The following is a 17645-nucleotide window of genomic DNA, read 5'->3' on the forward strand; positions in this document are numbered from 1 at the left end:
AATACATACCGTTGTCGTTCTTGCCTTCTCTGATACGAAGACTCCCGTGGTCTTCTGTTTATGTGTTTCAATAAACACATCCTTATATGGTACAGTGCCTCCTTTTTCTGCTTCCTGTGAAGTTAAATGACAAAAGATTTAGTACACAAGTTTACAACAATACTTATAAAATTAATATTATATATTGATGAGTTACCATTTTCTTCAGGTGGCTCCCAAATGTCTTAGATCCACCTATGTGTAGATGGGCTTCGGGCATCTTCGATCGATTTTGTGCAGCCTTCGCAGAGCGATTTCTAAATGCATCTCCCGCCCACTTATCGCACATTTCATCCCAGTAATCTCTCCTGATAGTAATAGGGCCATGGCCCTTCCACAGTAATGGATCATCTACTACGCCAAATGTTTTTTTTGCTGCAGTCTTTATAGTGTGCAGCATGTCTGCAAATCGATTGACAGCCATCTTCTGCCACACCTTCTTTGCATCATTTTCTTCCACCGTAGTTGTGAAGCGATTCGAAGCCTACAAATATTTTCAGAAAGTTAGTAGACATTACTTAAATAAATTAAATATGAAACACATTAACTATGAGAAACAACTGTATACCGTGAATGAGGACCACAATCTGTCTAACACCTCCTTTGAGTACTCTTTCCATTGAGCAACCGGTCCTGGTAGATGTTGAACAAGTGAATTCCTAATCTCCCGCACTACTTCTTGTGGCTCAAACCTCGTGCTGCACATGAATTGTTACACAGTAAATATCAATATAAAATATTTATAAGATATACAATAATTGAAAACAAAATACTTACGGTCGATTATCGATATACACTATTCGAATGAGTCTTCTTGTGCCAGACTGAGAAGACCCTGCTTTTTGTGTTGGCTCCTGACTTGTGTGATCAACTGGTGTAGGTGGGTCGTCTATAGGCGAAACATCATCTGTAAAAAAATACGTTAGAAGTTATCAGAATGCGCATTTGAACTAATCAAGCATCCAATTAGTTAATCAATATACCTATCACAGGAGCCCGTGAAGATGAAGGTTGGGCTTGGCTACTACTGGAGCGACCACTGTAACCTCCATGAACCATATTCTAACAAATAACATATGTCATACAATACATTCAAATAATTCACATCAAGTATTATAATACATTCAAGTCATTCGCATCAAGTATTACAATAATTCAAATCATTCATATCAGGTATTGCAATGGATTCAAGTCATTCACATCAAGCATTGCAATGCATTCAAATCATTCACATCAAGTATTACAATGCATTCAAATAATTTAAATCATTCACATCAAGTATTGCAATAATTCAAATCATTCGTTGCATAAATTATAATACATTCAAATAATTGAAATCATTCACATCAAGTATTACAATGCATTCGAATCATTCGTATCAAGTATTACAATACATTTAAATAATTCAAATCATTCACATCAAGTATTACAATGCATTCAAATAATTTGTATCAAGTATCACAATACATTCAAATAAAATTTTTAATCATTCACATCAAGTGTTGCAATACAACTCATGCATTCGCATCAAGTATTACAATACATTCAAATAATTCAAATCATTTACATCAAGTATTGCAATGCATTCGAATCATTCGTATCAAGTATTATAATACATTCAAATAAAATTTTTAATTATTCACACCAAGTATTGCAATACAATTCACATCAACTATTGCAATGCATTTAAATAGAGGTTTGAAGTATAAGATTTTGCTCACTAGCTTGAGAATTCTTTTTCGTCACTAGTTTGACTTTCTTCTTCTTCTTCATTGTTTGCCCATCCACTTGGTACATTATTTGGATCACATTCCTCTATGAATGTTTCATCGACCAATGAAGATATGACATGCATATCATGCGCAACATCGTGACCATAAGCGAAGTCATAGACATCATCTGATTGATAGTAATCGCTGTCTTCAGCTAACTCATCTTCCTGTAACTGATCATACTCGGGGTATAGTTTGAACTTCACCTTGCAAACTGCCCACCATTCATTTCTATCTGACTTTTTTATACTCGGATATGAAGTATAATAAACTTGTTGAGCTTGCGAGGCTAATATAAATGGTTCATATGTTTCAAACCTGGATTTATGATTCACCTCCACAATGCCGGAAGCTTTGTCGAGTCTTGTTGCAGTTGGATCAAACCAATGACACTTGAATAAAGTTACCCTGTTATTCATGCCTAAGTAAGTCAACTACATTATTTCCTCTATAACACCGTAGTAATCATGTTCATTTTCACCGTAGCTGCTACCCTTGACACACACGCCACTATTTATCGTTGATTTGTTTATACCGTAATCTTTTATATGGAATCGATAACCATTTACGATATACCCGTTGTAGCATTGCACAACTTTGGTCGGACCATTTTCTAAATCACATATTCCTTGATCTTTAACATCACCATGGCGAACCTACGCACAGACATAAACAATGATTGTGATCACGATTAATTAAGTAACTTAGTGTTGTTTATAAGTACAAAATTTATGTTAGCTTCTTTACCAACTGTTTCAACCACTCCACAAACTTAGTTTCACGTTCTTTTTGTACTTATGTATCAGTGAGATATGAAACTTTGCTTTGCAACTCCATATCAAATCGTCTGCAAACCACAAATACTTATATTACCGAGCCATGTATCAACATATAGAACATAAAAGGATTTATAATTGAGTTGCATATACATATACTTACTCGATGTATGGGTCGATCGCTGAGCAATTAAAAAGAATATAGATGTGTGTTGCATCTTGCTCTCGATCTGTTAATAGCCTTGATCGGCAACTACCAAATGCATGCCCAAGTGGTTGAAATATCGACAGCTTGTCAGCTACAGCTACTTGTTCTCCATCATCGTTACGGGGCGGGCATGCGTAACATGTTGGAATATGAGATTCGAAGTACATAGATGAGAAATTTGAAATCTCTTCTAAAGTGTACGCCTCACAAATAGAACCTTCTACTCTTGCTTTACTACGAACCTTTTTTTTAGGTCGAACATGCATCTGACAAGAATATACATTTCAAATTTTAAATATCTGTCATTAAAGAGACAAATATAAAAAAACATATACCTTTCAAATGGGTACATCCATCGATATTGCACAGGGCCACCAACCTTTAGTTCATATGGCAGATGTATGATCAAATGTTCCATAACATCGAAAAATGCTGGCGGAAATATCTTTTCTAGCAGACAAACAGTGGTGATGACAGAGTCCTCGAGATTCTTTACATCTGATACTACGGCCTCCGATGCGCAGAATGTTCTATAAAATCCGCTCAACTCAGACAATACCCCCCATATAGGTTTGTCTAACATATCACGGAATGCTAGGGGTATCAATCGTTGCATAAAGATATGACAATCATGGCTCTTCAACCCATATAACTGTTCATCGTCAATCTTCACAGCCCGAGCAATGTTAGAGACATATCCATCTGGAAATCTCAGCTGTCTCAACCATTGACATACATGTTTTATTTGATGAGGTCCGAGCACGTGCTTTGCCTTTGGTTTTAGTACTTTGCCATTATACTCTTTGAGTTCAAATTCTGGTCTTTTACATATTAATTTTAAATTCATACGGGCCTTCGAATTATCCTTCGTTTTCCTTTAATATTCATTACTGTATTGAACACATTATCAAACACATTTTTCTCTACATGCATCACATCCAAATTATGTCGTATCAATAGGGTCGGCCAATACGATAGTTCCCAAAAAAAAGATTTCTTCGTCCAATTATGATCCTTCCCAAATCCACGGAAGGGTGTAGGACTGTGGGCATCTGTTAATACATCTGGAAAGTATTGCAATCTTCTTAGAATCTTTATGTCAGACAATCTTGAGGATGAACCTTCTGTTTCAGTTGTGCCTGCTTTAAACGCATTCTTTTGTCGTCGGAACGGATGATCGCTGGGTAGAAATCGACGATGGCACTCAAACCAGCAAGGCTTCCTTCCATGCCTCAATCTAAAAGCTTTGGAATCCTCCATGCAGTACGGACAAGCCAACCTCCCATGTGTTCTCCAACCAGATAGCATACCATATGCAGGGAAGTCACTGATTGTCCATAGAACAACGGCCTTGATGTTGAAATTTTGTTTTTTGTGGGCATCATACGTGGCAACACCGTCATCCCACAGTACTTTTAGTTCATCAATCAATGACCTTAAATATACATCAAGATTTTGGCCAGGTGAGGTCGGACCAGGGATCAACAGAGACAAGAAAAGATTTGGATGTTTCATACACAAGCTTGGTGGAAGGTTGTATGGAGTTACAAATACTGGCCAACATAAGTATGAAGTTGATCTACCTCCAAATGGATTAAATCTATCTGTACATAGACCGAGTCTAACATTTCGCACTTCCATTGCGAAGTTCTGATGAGTACGATCAAAGTGCTTCCAAGCTTCAGCATCAACAAGATGCGTGATCTTGTTTTCATCGTGTCGAACTTTATTTGCATGCCATCTCATGTGTTTAGTTGTCCTTAAAGACATATACAATCGCTGCAATCTAGGAGTGATAGGAAAGTAGCTGAGCGACTTGTATGAAACTTCCTTTGATCTCGTGCTACCATTGCCTCTTGTCTTTGGCTTAAACCGAGGATGCCCACATGACGGGCATGATATGTTGTTTTCCTGATCCTTGAAATACAACATGCAGTGATTTGGACAAGCATCAATCTTTTTGTAACCCATACCTAGAGCGTTGACCATAACTTTCGCACAATAGAAATTTTGTTGCAATTTCTCATCTTTATGCAATATACTCTTCACAATCATGCACAAACGGTCAAAACATGATTGACTCAAATTATACTCGGACTTCAAATTCATTAGTTGAAGAACTGCAGACAAGATAGTGTGACTCTCACAACCGTTCCAAAGTGGCTCATCAGCATCTCTAAGTAAATCATAAAATCTACTAGCTGCATCGTTTGGTGATTCTTCATCTACGACAGTTCTTACATCACTAGAACTCATAACAGAACCCAGTTCTGTTCCTGCGGCATCAAATATCAAATTCGTATATGGATTATCGTGCACCACATTCACCCGTGCATCAAAATCGTTTCTAAATTCTTCTCCATGAAACGTCCAGTTCTGAAAATCACTCATAAAACCCTTCATGTATAGGTGATGTCTAACGCTATGAGGTTCTACAAATCGATTATTTTTACAAATCTTGCAGGGATACCTAATCTGACCTGTAGGATCCACTGTACTGACACTTGCCGTTGCAAATTCAATGAAACTGTCAACACCATCCATATATTCATGCGATAACTCATTGTCCACTATCCTACGGTACATCCATTCACGGTTTGCAGTCATTTTTTATGAAGTTATGAATAATAGCCTAACGAATTAAAAGAGAACAATCAGAATGCTACGATGAAGAACATATCAAATTTATCATGCAATATATGATGTCATACAATAACAAGAATTTTGATGCATGCATTGATAACTTAATATTTTCATGTGCAAACTATTAATGACACGATACAATCATTTGAAGCATGCTTTCATTATACAATTTCACATGGAAGTCATAATCAAATTGAAAGTAACTACATGCAAGCATGGATACAATTACATCAAACATTGCAATACATTGTAATCATTCATATCAAACAAATGACAAACATGTACCTACAGCAAACACACTTCAATATCTCACTAACTACTACCATGCCTAGCATGGACTTCGTACTCCAAAAATAAGAACACTTCAATATTCATACATTAAAATCATGCTCAATATGATCTCCAAACTCCAACAAAGTAACCCAAAATATTAACAACTAAGTAAGTGTGTGAACAATAAAGTGTTACATCTAATAAATTAAATAACTGAAATTCCACTCGAGGGGGGGTGAATAGTGAAATATGAATATGATCGATAAAATAAAGATAATTAAGCAATAAGGCACAACACATAAAACACAGAAGTTATACTGGTTCGGTCAGTATCCAGACCTACATCCAGTCCCCAAGCAAACCACTTGAGATTTCCACTATAACATCCGAGTCACCGGATAAATAGTACAACACCCTCTTCCCAAGAGGTCTTCTTCTCTCAACAGAGAAGGGGCACACCCTCTTCCCAAGAGGTCTTCTTCTCTCAACAGAGAAGGGCAACACCCTCTTTCACAGAGGTCTACTTCTTTAAACAAAGAAGGAATACAGTGAATAACAGAGTTACAATACTTCCTATAGAACCTTCAGAATGATATGAATGCACGAATGAAGGATTCTCAGAAATGATCTGTTTGTCACTCAGAGGATACTCTTTGTCAAAGAGCTGGACTTGACTTTTTCTCTTTTCTTTCTTTTTCTTTTTCTCTTTCTTTTTTAAGGCTCTCTTTTCAAATCACGAATAGAAATTTTTCTCTTTGTAACCTCACACATCTATTCTATTTCATTGTGTGAATAGTTTATTTGAGTGTGTTTATATAGCCTTTAAAAAATAGTCGTTACATTTTGGAATTGTAACTTTTTGAAACGTGAAATGTTATGTCATTTCAAAAATATCTTTTAGAGAAGATCGAGAATGCCTTTTTCCATAAGAGTAAAATAGAGGGTACACTAGTCGTTGTATTATTTTAGGTAATACATATTTTATGTAAAAAGTCTATTTCTTACAATAGTACATTGAACGTTGGGTTGTAGTTTTGTCTTTATTCTAATTAATGATTTGAGGTACATTAGTACTTCTTTGCTTTAAATGAGTGTAAGTACTATGAGTGTTTTGAGATATTTATTTGTACATAGTCATGTCAAGTGTTTTCTTTATGTTGTGTTTTTCAAAGTCTCCAGAGAGAATAAGGACCAAAAGAAGGTCGACATTCTTTGAGAAGGATATTAACAAGGATTTGTTACAGGAGGCATTTAATGTTTTGTAAAGAGAATGATGACTTCAAGTAAGTCGACATTCTATGGTTATGAGAAAAAGTAACTAGAGTCCTTTCAAAAACATATTTTATTTGTTTTTCTTTTGTGTAGCCGATTTATGTTTTTGTCTTCTTCTTGTATTAAGAAATATTTCATTAAAGAAGATAACTAAAGTCTTTTCAAAGACATATTTTATTTGTTTTTCTTATGTAGTCGATTTTATGTTTTTGTCTTCTTCTTAAAAAATATTTCTTTAAAGAGGGAAACTAAAGTCTTTTCAAAAACATATTATATTTGTTTTCTCCATGTAGTCGATGTTATGTTTTTGTCTTTTTCCTATATTCCTTTTTTTCATGTTGTCTTGTATATAGTATAAGGTACAATTATTATATGACAAAATATCTTTTTCATGAAAGGTTGTAAGAAGGTACAATTATTAGTTTTCAAAAAGGAGCTTTTTGAAACTGTCATATACTTTTATGATATAGTGATTATGAATGAGTATGTAATATGCAATATGCAAGTTTCTGAAGGTTCTATTACATATGACTCTAAAGAAGAAAAAAGTCTTCATCTTGAGGTAGCCGATCTCTTCATTTGAACTTTAAGAAAGCATGGCTCATCAAACTTTTTCTTCAAGGAGTATGATTGCACCATAGTTGTACTTGAACAAAAAGTCTCCATCCTTATTGGGTGAGATATCCTTGCATCAAATACTCATTAGATTTATGGCAACACATATTCAGTCATAATATAACATTATTTCAAGAGAACATATTATCATATATAAAATCAAATGAGACAGTGTATCATATTATGTGACATCAAAACCGAATTTCTCCACAATAACATGTGATACGCTTGCATCACTTACTCACCACGGGTATTTACCCGATTTGCATTGTTTTTGTTCCTTACTTACCACAAGTGGCTGAGCACGAGCTGGTTCTGTTGAAAAATCTGCACAAAAAACTGCTGTTTTAAAATGAAGTCACCACGAAAAAAAACCGAAGCAAATAAAAACATCTTGCATAGGGCTTGAGAAGCCTAGTACCTAATGACCTACCGAAACCGCAGGGGGTCGACCCCCTGTAGGAACACAGGGGGTCGACCCTCTTCCGGAACATAGGGGGTTAACCCCCTGCCGGAATAGCAGGGGGTCGACCCCTTGCCGGAAACCCCAGGGGGTTGACCCGCTGTCGAAAACCATTTCTGGCAGCGGGTCGACCCCCTACAGAACAAGACAGGGGGTCAACCCTCTGCCGGGGTCGACCCCCTGCCGTACACGACAGAGGGTCGACCCACTGCCAAAAACGACAGGGGGTCAACCCTCTGTCGGGGTCGACCCCCTACTGGACACGGCAAGGGGTCGACCCCCTGCCGGAACCGCAGGGGGTCGACCCCCTGCCGAAACCGCATGGGGTCGACCCCTTGCCGGGTTCGACCCCTTGTCGGACATGACAAGGGGTTGACCTCCTGCCGGGGTTGACCCCCGGCCGGACACGGCAAGGGGTCGACCCCCTACCGGGGTCGACCGCCTGGCGGAGTCGACCCCTTGCCAGAAAACGCAGGGGGTCGACCCCAATCCATTTAACGGTGGGGCCCAGAAATACCTGCGCTTCCTCCGGGCGGCGGCAACGAAAGGTTGACGGAGATCGACTTCCGGCGAACGGTGGGGTCCGACAGAGAGGTCGACGGGATGGATAGGGCGGCCGAAAGAAGAGGGCGGCAGGAGGGAGAGGGCGGCGGGCGGGAGCGGGAGCAGCGAAAGAAGAAAGGAAAAAGAGGGCTGGGATTAGGGGTAATGCGATATTTCACGTCAGATTAATTCCGTCGCTAAGCCAACGTAATTCAAAAAATGAAAAAGGCGACAGAATATATTCCGTCGCCTAGGCCGTCGCTATTTCGCGACAGAATTTTATCCGTCGCAATTCCGTCGCGAACTGCCGTATTTATTGCGACAAAATATTCTCTCGCAAAATTCGTCGCTACTTAGCGACGAATTTTGCGAGGGAATATAATCTGTCGCTAGTTTCATAAAATTCTCCAATTATAGCGACAGATGCATTTCTCTCGTTAATCCGTCACTAAGTAGCGACGGTATAATGTCGTCGCTAAATTCCGTCGCTAATCAACTGTTTTTTTGTAGTGGTTCTACCTTCCTCCTTAGAACAGGGAAGGACAGGACACTCTGGGCACCTTAAAAAAAACATAAAAGTATCATTGAGTGTCCCCCGACTGTCTCTCTCTTGCAAGCAGCGGGTGGGGGTGGGGGTGAGGTGGCGCTGGTGTTCCCTTTCTTCTTCCGCTTTTCTTCCCCCTTCTTTGGTATCGAGTCACCCCTCACATTTAGTTTCTTCCCTTTTATAAGGGAGAGAGGATGACGAGAAACTGAGGAGGCGTTGGGCAGAGAAGAAGTTGTCGATCGAGAGGGTATTGGTCGTTTGTATTGGTTTTTGTGTATCTTTGGGAATGTTAGAGATTGATCAAAAAATATGATCACCAATTTGTTTCCTTTTTGGGGTTTGTTTGTTCATTGAGTTCTTCTCATTTATTGGTAAGATGGGTTTTGTTTGTTCATGGAGTTTTTCTTGTTCCTTGGAAAATAATTCACTATGGCAATTGCTTGATCAAATTCCGAACTTGGTATCACATTTCCTTTTCAACATATCTTTGTTTCCTTCTCTTGTTAAACAGTTCTTTGGATATTCTTTTCTTGTTTTGTTTATAGGGTGTAAAGTTGCAATTGTACGATCAATTTTGAAATTGGATTATCGTCTTTCATGTGTAAACAAATTCCATCCTTTTTGTTTTTAGGATTTGGTGGGGTTTATTTTTTATTTTTAAAATATATCAATATTTTGTTGGGAAATTAGTTAAATATTTTAAACATTTTTTAGTTTTTAGATCCAATCCTAGATTTCAGATTTAATTTTTTTTATGTTATGGTATTTGAATCCAATTAGATATTCATATTTAGAGCGAAAATTCATAATAAACTTGTTAAAAAATGTAAAATGGTCAAAGTCATATTATCCAAAATGAAGTAATCTGACCCATTATTCATAACTGTACAAATTATCCGCACATCATCATCAAACAATAAACATTTGAAACACAACATCCGAGTACATTGGTGGTCCTGTCCTATTCTATCTTTTTGTTCATTTCGTTCTATCCTGAACAAGCCATCAAACACATTCTTAGGGTGAGTTTTGACACCTTTATCTGTTTATTGCATCCAAGAGACACAAATCCAACTTGCATTCTACGTTGGTGGAAACGTCCATGTCCCATGTTTGGTGTTGGACACGAGGCCCTCGTTGGTACGGATTGTGAAAGTATGACATTTGTTACCGTTAGCTCAGACCAATTTATATGATTTAAAAAAAAAGTTTGCCCATTCCCACCCACGTCCTTCATTTTTTATTGCTTTATAGATTAAAAAGTAGAAGATAAGGCACTGAGTACAATTTGTCTATCTCCATATCCAGGTTCTATGCAAGTTGCTGGGGGGATAAATCCCCACTTGTCACACGTCTGAAAAATTTATTAATAATTTCAAGCATTTCTCTCTCTCTCTCTCCATATATATATAATGTCTAAAATATGAAAATTGAAAATATGAGAGCTAATGTGTGAAAGCTATTTTCATAGATTTTTTGTTTTTTTCTCTTGAATCTAACAGTAGGGATCAAAAAGTGATCTACATGCTTGATTTTATAAGAACCCGCTCTTGAATCATCAGATTTTGATGCATAAACGAGATTTTTTAAAGGCTTTAAAATCAATTATTCATAATCTTCATAAATATTTAAAGATTCAAAAATCACATTTTTTCCTCTGAAAATACACGATCCAATGGTTGAATCCTAGCAAATTCACCATGCTAAGCACATCCACATGGTTTGATTTGCAAAAAAAAGTGTCCAAAATGCCCATAACTTTAGTTTTCTAGTGACTCTCTCTAGATTCTCTTTCTCTCTCTCTCTATATATATATTGATGACTAGGAAACACGCCGAGAACCACATCACTTAAAGGCCCTGCCCTATTCCCCCTTTAGATAAACCACCGGATAGGGTCATCGACACCCAAGCCTTTATGGAGCTCACCAGTTAAAGATACCCCTCACATCCGGTAAGAGTCGGAAACCTAGGACAAAGGAATCAGCATATATTTAGAGTAAGAAAATGAGTTTGAAATACCACAAAACTATTCCATGATTTGTCAATTCTCTTTTTTCTTTTTGATAAGCTACTTGTCAATGCCTTTGCTTCCACACAAAAATCAGTTGCACAACTTTGCTTTCTTGAAAAGTCAAGCTAAGGATGCCAAAGGTAGCATGATAACCAAGTGATTTCGTGTTTAATGGGGTAAGGCACAAACATTTTAAATAGTTTGAATCTTTACTGTTGAACCATCATAACAGCTGACTTCAAATTTAACCTTGGTATTATTATACACATATATATATATATATATATATATTTTTAATGATGTCAAAGCAAAGAAAACCCTAAGAGATCTCTATGACTAAGCTGATTAGGTAGCCCACCTTTGAAAGCTACAGACACACCCGTGCACCAGTAAAGCCTTCATCTTAGCACCCTCACAATCACCCCGCTGGCCTGGTAACCTTGGTAGTATTGCTATCAAATTGCATTGTAATCGTCTTTTAACACAACCTAAAACTATATTTTTTGTTATCTAAGCCAACCCAAGAATATGGCATTCTCAAGCAATTTAGATTACTTAACAATTAAAACTTCAGCGCTTGAAAGCATCACAAGTTCGATACTTAAGAGCTTTAAGGCAGAAATGGGAGAGACTTACCAACGGGGAGGGGGCTCCGCGTGGTTGGTAGGAGCTGTCAGTGCATGTCTCCCTGTGGTGGGACGTTGCAGGTTCAAAACCCCAGTGATAAGTGAAATAATAAGCGGTGTGGAAAACCCACCTAGAGAAGCCCGATGGGTTTTCCGTAGAATTGTTTAAACTGCCACAAGACTAACGGAAAGAACCGAACCCACCTCGAGCATTGCACCTTATTTTTCACCTTGACCAAGCCCAACCTCCTTAGCTGACAAGAAATTATGGTGCGTTTGGAAATGTTTAAACTGCCACCAAGTTCATGAACTTCAAGCTTGAGCTATCAAAAAAACTTGATTTACTTCTTGGTATTCCATGAAAACTGGCCACAAGACTAACGGAAAGAACCGAAGCTCGTATACATGAACACATCTTACCGAATGTCCAAACATAATAAATGGAAACTGTAGTGGTAGGGTCCGGAATCTGGATTTCACAATTTAACCAGTTAATTGGCCTCCGGATCAGGTGCAATCACATTGCACAAATGCAATGTGCCGCTGCAACCTGATCACCCTCCATCTTCTACTGTACAGTAGACGGATGGTGATCAGGTGCAGAGGCACATTGCATTTGTGCAATGTGATTACACCTATCCTGCCTTAGTTAATTGGGCAATTTATCATTTTCATTCAGAAAAATTGTGTAACCATGGTAATAGGGTGCCCATCACGGCTTAACCTTTTTTTATGTTAGGGGCATCAGTTTGTCATGTGATATGAGACAACCATTTTTTTTTTCTTTAGGTTTTCGATAAACCAAGGGAACCCCCTCCCCCCTTCTTAAAATGACCGTACATCAGTTGGCTAAAACCCTTTAGGTCTCTCTTGCCCACGGGAGAGTACACCTTGCTTCGATCTTGCAACAAGGGACATCAACCATGAGTTTTGAACTCGTAACATCCTGTCAACTTGGTGACATTCATGAGTCAGCTCCAACCCAATGAGCGGAGTCCTTGTGGGTAGGCTGCCAACGGGTCAGGTTTATATCAGGACCCAACTTGATTCGAACCTGAATTCCCGAGTATGGACATGAAAACTTTCGGCTTGAATTATATTCAGGTTGACCTGAACCCGGCCTGAGCAATATGCTGGCCAGCTTTGGGTTATGATTTTTGCTGAGAACCTGACTCAAATATTTTATATGTATTTTTAATATTTTTTTCTAAAATTATGAAGGTCTAGGTCTAGGATTTGATTTTTGTGACCCGACATAACTTGAACCCGAACTTGAACCCACTGATTTGTTATTTGGGCGGCACATGATTAAAACAGAGGGGAAACGGGCCCCACCCCACCTCGCCCAGTTTGGACCGGGCATGGAGGACATGAAATGAGAATGAAGGCAGGGACGAAGGTTAAAATCAAAACCCGTGTGGGGATGGATTTATGCATTTCTTCGCCCCGCCCTGCCTTTCTCCGTTTGGACCGGAGAACATGAAACAGGGAAGGAAGTGAAGATAGAAGTTAAAATTCAAACCCATGTAGAGATGGAGGCAGGGCTGGAGGTCCGGATTTTGAGATGGGGGCAGGGATGGAGACCTTGTCCGAAGCCCCCGCCATCTAGAAGTGGATTCATAAATAAGAGGGACCTCAAAAGTTTTACCAATCTCAAGCCAACCAATCGGTGATAAATATTTTTTCTAAAACTTAGCCCACAAAAAAAATATAATGGTACCATCATCATGTTATAATTTGGCAAAAAAATTCATTATTTGAATAGGGAGAAAAGTGTCAATTCAAAATGGGAACAGCCTTACTTGAAAGAGGAAAAAGGGGCAGTCTCCAAATTACATGATCCTTACTTCCAAGACTCAAAGCCTACTCCTGTCCACAAGGCTAGAATCCAACAAGATTTATTCCCAAGAATTTGCCCTAAATTTGTGGGAGTAAGAAGAGTTAATAACTAACCATGTAAGAAGCCGACCAAGCTAAATTGTAATAAAGTAGCTGGGGGAGGACAAAACTAGTAGCCGCAGTCTTGGGGAAAAAATTCCACAAATAAAAAACCCTAAAATAAAAAAAAAGTAGTAAGGGTTTTGACCTTTACAAGACAAAATTACCCTTATTTTTAATCCATCAATGGATCAACATGAGGGCATGTGTAGGAGCATAATTGGTATTTAAAAAATCCAAGTTCATGAGCGTCTCTTTCTCACTGAAGATGAGTGATTCCCTTTCACTTGTAAAAAATTAGAAAAAAAAACAGGTTGGTAATTTCTTTCTCCCACATTGTTATAAAAAAAGAAAGAAAAAAAGACTCTCTCTCTATCTTGCTTCCCTTGTTGGGACTTAGGAGTTGATCGTGCGTGCATGCATGCACACGCCTCCTCGCCCTCCAGATCGTGAGGCGATTGACGGCGATTCCGACGACGCCTGGCCGGGAAATCCGCCCCTCGCCGGATCAGGGACGCCGGAGAAATCGGGGGGCTTCGTGGGGTATCGTGCTCTCGGAGGGGAGTCGACGAAAGGTGGGAGAAACGATGGCGGGATTGGGGAAGAGGGGAGACGGATGCTTCTCCTTCCGACGTTTCTCCGTTTTTGGATGAGAATCGAGTTGTGCGTAGTGTTGAAAATCTGAGTTTCCGCGTTATCTGGTCGTCTTCGAGTGAAAATGGCGTGTTTTTCCCAAAAAGTTTGATGCTTGTGGGGGAGAAATAGGGAGGTGGGTGGTCATGGATTCGAGGGTATGCGTGAATCCGTGTTGCGGGGCGACGTCGACGAGTAGGTGGAGGAATGGGTGGCCGCTCCGGGCGGGTGGTGTTGCCAATCTGTGTGATACTTGTGGGTATGTGACCTCTTTGTCTTAATCTTATGTTGGTTGTTGATTTTCTTTTGTGGGGACCTGTTTATGATTTGTTGGTGTAGATGCATGGACTGGATTCGGTTCTCACATGCGTTTATTTGAGCTATGAGTCTTTGTTCAGGAAGATTTTGATGCGTGATTTGGTTGAAAGGTTTGGTTTTTCCGAGAGATTATGGCAATCTTTTACTTCCTATCTGATTTGGGGAAGTATCTTAGCGATTCTCATCGATGAATACGTGAGGTTTGCGTGGTTAACCCTTGGTGATCTAAATTTTGAAGGCAAAGTTTTAAGTTTACAGCCACCATATTTGCATGTACGGCGCAGGGAGTGCTTGTAAACTAGATCTTGTATTGATCCATATTCATTTTAAGGGGTAGATACGTGGAAAACCAAGTTGAGTACGGGGACCTTTTTCTTTATTTCGTTGAGACCCCTCTGAACTGAGTTGCACGTTGCTTCCAGGCTTATCCTGTTTGTCCAGCAGTTGTATCTGCCTATACATATACGTTTTTTGCTTACATGAAACACTGAGGACTACTTAAGGGTAAGAAACTAACTGGTTTTATTTAAAAACTTTGTTGGTTAATGTAGATGTGTTGCTTGTTGGTTCTTCCATGCAATCAATACATTGAATGCCATAACTTTTGATTTTATCTATGATTAGTAACAGTTGATGCATCTTCATATCTGGGTAGCACAGTCATGGGGATTCCTAAGGAATCCTTCTATGTGAAAAAAGATATTTACATCTATAGGGATGTAATGCACAACCATTTAGGCAATTGTTTCTAGATGTTACTTAATGTACTGCTGTGTTGGAGAGCATTTTTGGATGCTTTTAGTTGCATTCATAGAAGGTTTCGGGAATGTCAATAATCTCTTCTACTGTTTGAAATAGCAAGACCCATGCTAGATGAATCCTTCATTTGGAGACGAATTTTATATCTTTTAATTATCTAAAGTGGAAGGAACTTTTCTAACAAGGAGGTTTCGGCTTCACATAGAATACAAAGTTTCATAAGATAGGAAAAATAGGGCAAACCGACAGATCAACCATAGCCCCTGAGCTAGTCCGGAGAACTTCATCTTATAGAATTCTTTAGTTATTTTCCACAATAGTTTATCTAAGGAAAAAAAGGTTGTTATATGCAAGTCATCAATCCTACGAACTTATTTAGATTATAGAATGTTGAAGAACTGCCTCTGGGAATGTTTGCCATGGGAAAGATGCTTGTGTTGGCAATCCTGATATATAGTCATAACATGAGTCTGATGTTGATATAACTATAGAACTTCCAAGATTTTGGATATAATAGTTCTGGAAGGAGTTGTACAGTAGGTTAACAGTTTGCTATTACAGAATGGATTTTGTCTATGAATACTTGATCATTTTCATAACATATGCTCTGGCTTTGGACTAGATGTTCTTATATTCTTCTGTGAGTATTACTTTGGTGTGTCTTTGATGTTGGCCGTGGTACTCTAGGAATAGGTCCTATCATTCTGAATTTCTGATCCTTTCTCTTTGACGTTTCTGCATTATGTGATATAATAACATATAGTTTTTGAATGATTTTCGCATTTTGAACAGACACATGCAATGTTCTTAATTGTTTTTTTTTTCTATTTTCTTGCAAATTCAAGAATAACTTGTGCATGCTGACAACTCATTTGAATTAAATGCATAATTGAAGGTTAAAAGGACACATTATGAATGAAGTATCAGGCTCTTTTTCACTCTACCCTCTTATTCTTACGTTATTTAAAGGAGATAAGGACCACCCTTTTGATTTGTTAATGGCAATGGCTGCAGGGTTTCATACGAACAATCCATTTTCTGTTCTTGTGTTATTTAAAGGAGATAAGGACCACCCTTTTGATTTGTTAATGACAATGGCTGCAGGGTTTCATACGAACAATCCATTTTCTGTGACATGTTTCATGTAAATGAAACTGGATGGAGAGATTGCAACTCGTGTGGCAAGGTAAGCTATGCTATTGTGTGGATATCATTTGCTTTGGGTACTAATCTTGTTTTTGAATAGTTAATTTGATGTCTGCATCTACTACAGCGGCTTCACTGTGGATGTATTGCATCAAAGTCCTTATTTGAGCTACTCGATGGAGGAGGAGTCGAATGTATTAAGTGTGCAAAGAGTTCAAATCATTCTCCTGTAAGAATGTTGGAGAACTTAGTGATATCTTCCTATTCAATTGTTTTGGACATTGTGGATAACTTTGTTATTTGGACATTGTTCATCGTGAATTTGTTTATTATTTCATTTGTCTAAGATTAGCATTTGATACTCTCTCTCGATTTTCTACCCAACCATTGGTATATATATATATATAAACTATAAATATATAAAAAATATACATGAATGTAAGTGTGTGTATATATATAGACAGATAGAGAGATAGGAGATAGACACATATATGAATATATGTATTATATGTATGCTTACATGTTCTTTATAGATAAATAAACATAGGACTATATTAGTTTGACAACAGCTATAAACGAAATGGCTGATGGCATCAAGGTTTTGTGGCCTGAACAATGAAAAAAATTGCATAAAGGTGGTGAATTGGAGGCTCAGGAGCTTTTGCTGATAGCTGAACAAGATGCTATGTAAATTATTTCTTGGCCAAAGGATGGAGCTGTGATGTTGGATGTTTATATTGTGGGAATGTGCAACTTACATAAAGGCTTTCTTGAGGGATTTTGAAATATCTAGCATCTCTGTCAAGCCAATGTTTGCTCCGATTTCTACCATGTATCAAGGGCACTGGGCAGTGCATAGGCACCAGCCTCACAGGTGCTTGGGTGAGGCCTATGCGATGCCTGGAAATTGAGTAAAAGAACCAGGGTTTAAACACAAAATTAATTAAAGCAATAAAAATATAATAGATTTTAATGAAATTATAATTTTTTCTTTTTAATACTGTATGTATCTTGTCACATGGGTACGGGTACAGGTGAGGGTACATCACAGCAATTCCAAA

At 38.2% G+C, this 17645-nt stretch overlaps 1 protein-coding gene across 3 annotated transcripts in view; it reads left to right on the forward strand.

Moving 5' to 3' along the window:
• Positions 1–14102: 14102 nt before the first annotated feature.
• The window catches only part of LOC149839141 (B3 domain-containing protein Os07g0679700-like), a 106560-nt gene continuing 103017 nt past the window's right edge, over positions 14103–17645 (forward strand). For 2 of the 3 annotated variants that reach the window (XM_090002314.1, XM_090002315.1), the window contains exons 1-3: positions 14103–14620; positions 16543–16624; positions 16712–16813. In XM_090002314.1, coding sequence (XP_089858440.1) covers positions 14508–14620; positions 16543–16624; positions 16712–16813 — 297 coding nt within the window. In that variant the 5' untranslated portion in view covers positions 14103–14507. Of the gene's footprint in view, positions 14621–16452; positions 16625–16711; positions 16814–17645 lie in introns of all 3 variants that reach the window. The other variant, XM_090002316.1, reaches the window with a different exon arrangement.

The sequence above is a fragment of the Nuphar pumila genome, chromosome 4, assembly GCF_984573655.1.
Source record: "Nuphar pumila chromosome 4, dmNupPumi1.hap1.1, whole genome shotgun sequence".
Lineage (NCBI taxonomy): Eukaryota > Viridiplantae > Streptophyta > Magnoliopsida > Nymphaeales > Nymphaeaceae > Nuphar > Nuphar pumila.